Raw genomic sequence first — 9,219 nt, forward strand, 5'->3', positions numbered from 1 at the left:
TTAAAGAAGCTGGATCTTCATCCCCAGACCTGTCAGCACCAGCTTCATGAAGGAGTCTCTGAGGAAGGAGCGGTTGACCAGGTCCCAGAACCACTGGAAGTGGGTCAGCAGGAAGTTGACCGTGGACGGGCTGGGTTTGAGCGCCAGGCGGATTCTGGTCCACAACTCAGCTGCACAACACAACACAACACAACACAACCCCCCCGCGTTAGTGCACAGAGGTAACAGAGGAGCAGCTGTGGTGGAGCGGGCGCTTACGGGTGGTGCAGTTGTCTCCATAGAAACCTGTGCGAGTGCAGTCACACCTGTAGTCCTGCAGGCCGAACCGCACGCACACCCCAGAGTTTTGGCAGGGGAAGTAACAACACGGGTTCACTGCAAAAGTTAACACAACTGCATAATGCAAACACACACTGTCGCTTTCTGCACAAACTTGACAACAACTCCCCTTATCCAGAGGAGCTTTAATAAACTCTCAAAATCACTTCCATGGCTCAAAAAATATTTTAAAATCCACCAATGAAACCAAAGATGTGTTGAAGTGTCAAAAGGAAGCTTTAAAACTATTATGGGATGGACACATTTTCCCACAATAAGGGAAAAACTTTTGTTCAAGTGATCTTAATGAAATGTCACACACTCTCCTCCAGGTTAAATCTACAACCACAGCTGAAGTTTCATTGACCTTTGACCTCTGGGAGAGGCCGCCATCTTGAATTTGAGAGCCCCTAAAATACATAGAAAACCATGCTATCATTATCACACCACGTCATCTATCAGTATGTCTTTCTATCTGTCTATATCAGGGGTGTCAAACATACGGCCCGCGGGCCGGTTCTGGCCCGCCAGATGGTTTAATCCGGCCCGGTCATGAAGAGAAACCATATAAGGATGCTGGAAAAAAAGTACGTTTCTAGCCCGTTCCTGTGGTGAGTTATGGTTCTTTACAGAAATTCCACCACTAGGGGGAGCAAAGAAGACGCAATATCAGCATAACAAGAAACGGAGAAAAAAAAAAATAACAATAATCATCAGTAATTAGAGGTTGGTTGAGGTATTTTTTCCAACTGGGAAAAACACAAAAAACAAAGTTACAAATAACAAGTACCTCCGGTTATTTTGCTATTATGTTACTGGCCCCGCCCACTTGAGATCAGACAGGTTGAATGTGGCTCCTGAACCAAAATGAATTTGACACCCCAGATCTATATCCATTAATATTAGAATCCTTTACCATCTGACTGAAGCAAAATAAAGATCCAAAAAGGTATTTCATACAAAGACAAACATCTGTGGGGAAATGACTTTAAAAATGTTTTATTTAAAGGGGAACAACATTCTTGTGGCTGTGAAATGTTACATAGTTACACAAATGTGTTGGATTTCACAATTAGGAACACAAAAATCTGTCACTATAACCACTCAGCAGATGTGAAGCACTCAAACACGCCGCAGATATGATACGGGGGCGTCACATTTGACATCCTAACTGCTACACGTATCTGTGTGGGGCTGGCTGTATTAGTACTTCCTCTTTCTCACTCGTGTTTGCAGAAGTTCTGTGAGATAACATGGCACGGCAGAATGTCAGACACGTAACAATGAGCGAATAATCGATGTTTTAAGTAACAGAAACTCAAAATAGTTTGTGAATTTCTGGATTTTATAAATGATTTTGAATGTAGACACATCATTTTGTGTGATTATCTCTTTGTTTAAATGAAGAACACTCATCCATCCATGGAAGGTAAAGTTATAAGGTCAGTTTTATTGGTCTATCGCTCTTTATTCTTTTTAAAGTTGAGGTTTTCTTTTTCTTTGAATACAGCAAACGTTCTTTTAAACCAAAGGAATTCTTTAAATTAGCATAAGTGAAGCTAAAGGAGAAGCTGTACCTTCTGCTCATCTGTGAGCATCAGAAAGAGGTGTTCAGAAAGACTTCATCAGGATTAAAACCTCCATCACACAAACAAGCAGAAGGTGGGCTTGTCTTTGAGAAAAAGCTTTCAGTTTCACATCTTTGACTCTGTAGCTGCAACACTCTGCTGAAGTTCAGTCATTTATTTTGATATTTTAAAGACAATTACTGTAATTCTTTACAGAATGTGAGATTTAAATGAAAAGTCTGAGCTCATATCAAGAAACTGTTTCTAATTCTACTATTTCTTTACTTAAATGGCAATAAAACTTTTTCCCAACACCCAAAAAGACATAAAAAGGACTATCTTTCCTTAAAAGAGAATGTCCTTACCCCCTTTAGAAGATGAGATCTTCAGCAGCATCATGAACACACAGGCGAAGAGTAAACGAAGAGCTGGAAGTTAAAATAAATGTATTTATTTGAACATTTATCTCATTTAGGAGCAAAAATCCTGACTCACCTCTCATGATGAGAAGAAGGTTGTTCCTCAGCCCTATTCTAGTTCTGCAAGAACCTTCAGCAGCACTGTAGCTGCTCTGTGTGGTTTTAACAGCTGCTGTTGAAAGAGGCGGGAGCTCTTTACTTCCTTAAGTGCATTTGAATGCAGCGGAAACCTTTAAGATTTCTGAGGGGGAGAGACTCTAAATAAAACAAACAACTAAACAAATTGAACTCGATATATTGCACTACCTGCAATAATGCAAGTGTGAATGCTGTAAGCTGAGCGTGACCGCTAAAGACGCCAGAGCAGTTAGCTAAAAATGCTGGAGCTGAGAGCTAGCTAAAATATGAACTAAATGCTGAATGAGCGAAGAAACTGGAAACATGTCTGAATAAGAAAAAAAAAAAAAAAAAAAACTAGCATAATGCTAAAATGTTAGCTAAGCCTCAAATTAGCCAAAAACTGGAAACATGTCTAAATTAGAAAAAAACAAAACACACAAACAAAGAAAAGAAAAACAGCTAGCATAATTTTAAAATGTTAGCTAAACCCCAAATTAGCCAAAACAAAACTGGAATCATGTCTAAATGAGCCAAAAACAGCTAGCATTATGCTATAATGTTAGATAAACTCAAAATTAGCGAACAACTGGAAATATGTCAAAATTAGCACAAAAAAACAAACAAAAAAAAATGATAAACAGCTAGCATAATGCTAAAATGTCTGCAAAACCCCAAATCAGCCATAAAAAAAAACTGGAAACATGTCTAAATTAGCCCAAAAAAGTTAGCATAATGCTAAAGTGTTAGCTAAACCCCAAATAAGACATAAAACAGGAAACATGTATAAATTAGCAAAATAAATAAATAAACAGCTAGCATAATGCTAAAATTTTAGCTTAACTCCAAGTTTGCCTTAAAAACATTTGAAATCCACCAAAAACATCTAGCATGTTGTTAAAATAAAAGCTGAATGCTAAATTAACCCAGTAAAGGCTGAACATCTATGAACGGTGTCTTTAACTGAAAATATACTGTAGTGATCCTACCCACCGCAGGAGTGCATTGTGGGAGTTAGGATTTGTTCTGTTGGCATTGAAGCATGAGTGAGTTGGTTGTTTCCATGCAACATGTTTGCAATGTTGCTCAGTGAGTTGTGTACTGTTGTATGATAATCTGATCTGCTGAAGTGGTCATACTGATTACATTGGGCTCTATAATTTTATTAAGTCTCCTGAACTTCTATCTGCGCGGGGTCCTGAGGTGAACGGGTCATTGGTCAGTTCATCCTTCTGCCTGTGCTTAAAGTATTAATGGTAGATGGTAGCATCTCGCTAGTCTGTGTCAGAAGGTCTAGACCTACACGTTGCGACAGTCGCTACAATATGCAGAAGTTCACAGGTTACAAAATGCACAAAGTTTTTGAAGGATTTGAGCAATTCTCGTTCATTTCCAATGAGACATATTTTGCTCAATATTTCAAAAACGATAAAGTTTATGAAAAATCAAAAGTACAAGCAGTAATGTAATTTTGCGTCACTTCATTAAAATGTTTCAGTAAAGGAAATGAAATATTTTTTTTTGTAAACTTTATTGTAAACATCAGTTTCAGTACAAAAAACTGTGCAAAATAGCCATTAATATACACTATACATCTGTACAATAGAAAACTTGAATTTGTGGATGTAAAATTCAGCAACTGAAATGAATACATTGATTAAAAATTGCTGGTAGAAGCCAAACAACACATACTTCTAAACTATTGTAACAAAATATATCACAAAAAGATTTTTTTTTTAAAAAAAGAGGCAATACCAAAATAGACAGTCACTGTTTCTTGTGAACATTTTGAATTGAAATGAAAGATGCTTTTGTGAGAAAGTAGCACTTTGTCGCCCCCTGCTGGAACATCTGAGCAACATCACATCTGAGCGGTGGGCAAACGTTTGAGAAAAGGTTCTAAAATTTGATCGTGCGGCGTGATTAGGTGATCCACCTCAGAGGAGAAAGAAGGAATATTGACTAAAACATGCTTTAATTTAGATTAAAAATGAATTCCTTTTACTTTAAAACTGAATATTTTTGAGTTTACCAGAGCAATATTTGAATATTTATCACTGTTTTTTTTTTTTTTTTTTTACAAATTACAAGTAAAACATTTTCCCTTTCTTAACTTTTGTTGAGAAGAACATTTTCTTTCCTCTGATGATCATAAATTGAACTGTGAGTTTTCCTCCGTGTGTGTGGCCCTGTAACGGGCCTCGCCAGGGCGTTCCGGCCTCCCACCTAATGACAGCTGGCTCCGCCCCTTTCGTGACCCTGACCTTGATGAAGTTCTTATGAATTAAGCCACTCAGAACCCCAACATCTTTTTCTGGTTCCATGTTTTTTGGACAAAACATTTCAGAGAACTATATGAAAAATTACAAATCAACTATAAATTTTTTTGACGTTATTAAAAAAATTGACTTGTTTTATTAATTATATTTACTTAAAGTGACACAAAATTGAAAAATTATTGAAAAAATTCTGTTTTTTACAAAAGATTACATATTTTTTACAGTCAGATTACACATTTTGATGCACAAGAGTGAAACTTACAAATGTTCAAAATAAAATTATTTTTCATTGTCAGATAAACAAAAAGATTAAAGATTAAAACTAAACATGAACTCTTTTCTTTTACTTCCCCTCAACATGATGAACGTGTCAAGAAACACCAAAGATAAAATATGAGAAAGAATGTTTTAAAGTGAAATCCCTCTGCAGGCTCGTCATAACAGTCGCTTCGCTCTCCGGTTTCAGAGGATCATATTCAGGTTACGTTCTGCTTCCTTTACATGATTAATACAGAAAAGAATGAGATGCATCAGGAACAAATTACCAAACGGCCGTTTCCCGCCTCACGAGTGCTGGACGTCTTTAGGCACGAGGCTGGCAGAGCGGTTGCCATGGTTTCCCTCGCTGCTTCCTCCAGCATTCCTGCTAATTGGGATCAGATGGAGCCGGACCTGGACTGGGAGTAACCTGGAAGCATTTATTTGATGGAGAAGATGTTTAGTTAAGCCGTGCTCCCACTCTAAATGAGCACGGGTCCGGCTGCGGTGATGAATACGGTCGGTGAAAGCGCTGAAGGCTGGTTCCTGACTCCTTCCTTCCCTCGGTTCAGGTTACAGATTAGCAGACTTCCCTTTCAGCCGTAAAGCAGGCCGACCCGGGCGCTCCGGGAAGGCTTCACGGGTCATGCAGGATGGGTCTCTGACCGCGGTGGGTCGTCCAGCATCATTTGTTAAGCCTGTTAGGAGCAGCAGGTGATTGAGGAGAACGGCGTGGAGAACGGCGAGCTGGAATGGACTAATGTGAGCTTATAAACAACGGATTCAATGACTGTCTGTGAGGAAAATGTGTTTCTGTGTGACAATCTCATGTTTCAGACTTCTCTCTACAGTTCTACACTTTAAAAAGAGGAACCTTGAAAGCAGGAAAAGAGCTTTAATCTCAGAAGAAAATCAGAAAGTAGTAAATGATCTGTCCATTTTATTTAAAGGAAACTTATAATAAAACACCAAAATCTAAAAACAAGGATTTCCACTAAAGTATTCAAAGAGAAAAAATAAACTGATAGAATGACTTCAAACTTAATATTTACATCAGGGGTGTCAATCAATCACACAAGGGGGCAAAATCCAAAACACCCCTTAGGTCTCGGGCCGAACAGGATAAACATTTATTGAACACTAAAACTACATTTTTAAAACTTTAAAACCATAACTTTATAACATAATTATGAACTAGATACATATCATTACCTGTGATAATGCTAGTGTGAATGCTGGAAGCTGAATTTGGCCGCTGAAGATGCTAGTGCTGATAGCTGAAAATGCTGAGGTTGGTAACCAGCTGTTAAAAGCAAAAAGTTTGATTTCCTACCGTCACCACCAGAGGGAGCCACAGCGTCCCTGAGACCAACACAGAGAAGATAGTTCCCGCCTTCATCCTCTTATCTTAGCATCTCAGAGCATTTTCATCTTTTATTAGATGTAACTGTGTTTTTTAATCGTTTTCCTCTCCAAAGTTTATAGTCGAGTCTGAAAATATTTTTTAAAGAAATTTTTGTGATCGATTGATAATTATTCTGAGTAATTTCACCAATAAAAACAAACAAAAAGATACAAAATAAAAGTACATGGACATATCACATGTATACTATATTATTAAATGAAATAATCAAAATGATGGTAAATTCTTGACTTTATAATTACTCCTTATCATTCATTAATATAGTATTTATACATACAATTTAAACCTGTTGTTCATGTTCATTTGCACTGTTTTCACTAATAATAAAAAAAAAATCACATTTTGATTTTACTTTAACATTTTGAATTGTTTTGACACTATTATGAAATAGAATAAATCATAAAAAATTTAATTTCTTCCGAAAAAAGGGGCAAAGGCACACATTTGTAGGAATTTTTTTTACCCTTTCAGTGTCAAAACAAGCAGAAAAGTGCAGGCGGACATTCTGAGGCTCAAGTGTTAAAACTAGGGCTGTCAGATTTGTCGCGTTAAAAACGCATTAATCTGACGTGTGCTTGACGCCGACAATTTTTTTGAAGCATTAATCGCGGACTTTCTCATACGTGCCTTTAAATACCGCTCGCGGGCGTCCCGCCCTCCAACTCACCGGCTGCTCTCACTCGATCACGGGCGGGTCTCCAACCACCGAGCTGCGAGCTAAAACCGGCCGGCGCTAGGACCTGGAGAGCTCCTGCACCCTAACCCGGCTCCGGTTCGCGTCCAGTACCACCTCTGGTGGTACCGGCTCGCCTCCATCGCCGAGAGCTGCGGACCCCCGACGTTCCAAACAGCAAGCTCATCGGGGGACGTTTTAAATGTTCTGGAGGTTTAAGCGTGATCCAGCCCCAGCATAGCGGTCTGTCTGCCGGCATATTCATGGCGTGAGCTCCGCTGGACACGTCGCTGCATCGAGCTGCAGCCAGAGAACGCGGCGGCAGTAACAGACTGTCAAACTATCCACAGTGTATCCCGCTTTTCTCAGTCTTTAATGTTTTAAAAAACAAAAGTTCATTGGAAATGATAAATCTCTATTTCATGTATTACTGTAGTTCAGCAGAGGAGGAAGAGATTGGTCCTGACTAAAAATGAACATGAAAGTGTTATGGAAATTTTATTTTTGATGTTTTTTTATTTTATTTTACTGAACGTTGATTGAAGTTTTGAATTTAAAATGCCCTTCACTTGGACTTGGGCTTTTGTTAGGCATTTTATGTTACAGCCTTTTATTGTTAAGAAAGTTTATCTCAATACAATGTTACAAAATAAAGTATTTCTGATGAAAACTATTAATTTTGTCATTCTTGTTTTTATAATTAATGTAGAACTGCTAAATGCCACGAACCACACATTTTTTTCCTTAAAAAAAGGCCACATGTAAATTTGCGATTAATCGCGAGTTAACTCAGGACAAAATGTGATTAATTAAAAATTTTAATCGCCTGACAGCTCTAGTTAAAACCCTTCAATACTTTTAACAGTCAAACCTAATTTATTAAAGGCCCCCTCCTATGAAACTGGTGTTTTTTTAGCATCTTCTTGTGCCATTTTTCTGATGACGGAGAACATAAATAAAGACCAAAATTACATTTCTAAGCATTTATTTGTTCAAATCAATGGGAATCATGAAAAAAAAAAGTTTGATAATGATTGCATAACATGCTGAGTGGGTCACAAGCTTCCTGCTCCTCTCCATTCTGATGAATCCACCTGCAGGCCAATAGATCCATGAACATCTTTGTTTTCCTCGTCTGAGCTGGAATCTGGATCTAAACTGCTCACCGTTTATCTCATGATAGCGAGCCAATCCACCGAGTGTCAACTCAAGCTAATGTGGCCAAACACAGGTGGGGCCACCACAGAAGCTGTGGACAAACCCAACCGGGGCCCACATTTGTGCCCACTTTTAAACCATATGGGGCCCACTTGGGTTTGCTGGCTGGGAGGCTGCAGCTCTCTTATGCAGTTCTCTTAGCAGTCAGTTTCGTTGTAAAATGCCCAATAACAATAAACGTATTGAAATTAATATGTTAGCATGCTATTTATTGACTGCAGCTCCACCTTCAACACATTGATACCAGACATCCTGATTCTCAAGAGAACCAACCTGGGGCTTCCACCACCAACCTGCTCATGGATAAAGATATTCCTAGTCAACCAATCCCAGTAAGGGAAACCGGGTCAACACTTTTCATTGGCCCGCGCAACACCAGCTCCCCCCTGGTATGTGTGCCAAGTCCACTCCTATATTCCCTCTTTACATCTGACTGCAGGCCCGCCCACCCTGAGAACCTCATAGTCAAATTTGGAGAGTGAAGAACATGAATTAACTTGGCACTGAAGACGGTGAACAGGTGAGGCAGGCTTTTAATCCTTCTGCGTCCACAACTCCACAGACCACTCCTGGAATCAACACCTCTGCCCTGGTCAAAAAGGCTCAGCAGCGGCTGCACTCCCTGAGGGTGATCCGGCCCTCTGGGCAATTATATCCGGCCCTCCAGATCATTTATTTTATTGTTATTAATGACCCGATGTTATCTTGCGCTTATTTCTAACTTGTAGAATTTGGACAAAATGTATTTTTATGGAAAGGAAAACATCAAAATTCATTTTAAGTCTAAGTTGATTTATTCTGGAATAGAATTCCTTTTTTTTTCAAATTGTCTATGATTATGTTAAAAAGTTATGGTTTTAAAGTTTTAAAAAGTGTCATTCTGCTAGCCTTTTGGACTATTTTGGAGTTTAGTCAATATTTCAGCTACATGCTAACTGTTTTGGCT

The 9,219-nt window shown here is 38.7% G+C and overlaps 1 protein-coding gene across 2 annotated transcripts in view; it reads right to left on the reverse strand.

Annotated features, from left to right (window-relative positions):
- ptgs1 (prostaglandin-endoperoxide synthase 1) overlaps positions 1–2,791 on the reverse strand; it is an 11,669-nt gene extending 8,878 nt beyond the window's left edge. For both annotated transcript variants that reach the window (XM_024276021.2, XM_036213615.1), the window contains exons 1-4: positions 2,382–2,791; positions 2,252–2,314; positions 259–375; positions 30–170 (exon numbers count right to left, since the gene is read on the reverse strand). In XM_024276021.2, the coding sequence (XP_024131789.1) occupies positions 30–170; positions 259–375; positions 2,252–2,314; positions 2,382–2,388 (328 nt within the window). In that variant the 5' untranslated portion in view covers positions 2,389–2,791. The remainder of the gene's footprint in view (positions 1–29; positions 171–258; positions 376–2,251; positions 2,315–2,381) is intronic.
- Between the last annotated feature and the right edge of the window lie 6,428 nt (positions 2,792–9,219).

The sequence above is a fragment of the Oryzias melastigma genome, linkage group LG9, assembly GCF_002922805.2.
Source record: "Oryzias melastigma strain HK-1 linkage group LG9, ASM292280v2, whole genome shotgun sequence".
In the NCBI taxonomy this organism is placed as follows: Eukaryota; Metazoa; Chordata; class Actinopteri; order Beloniformes; family Adrianichthyidae; genus Oryzias; species Oryzias melastigma.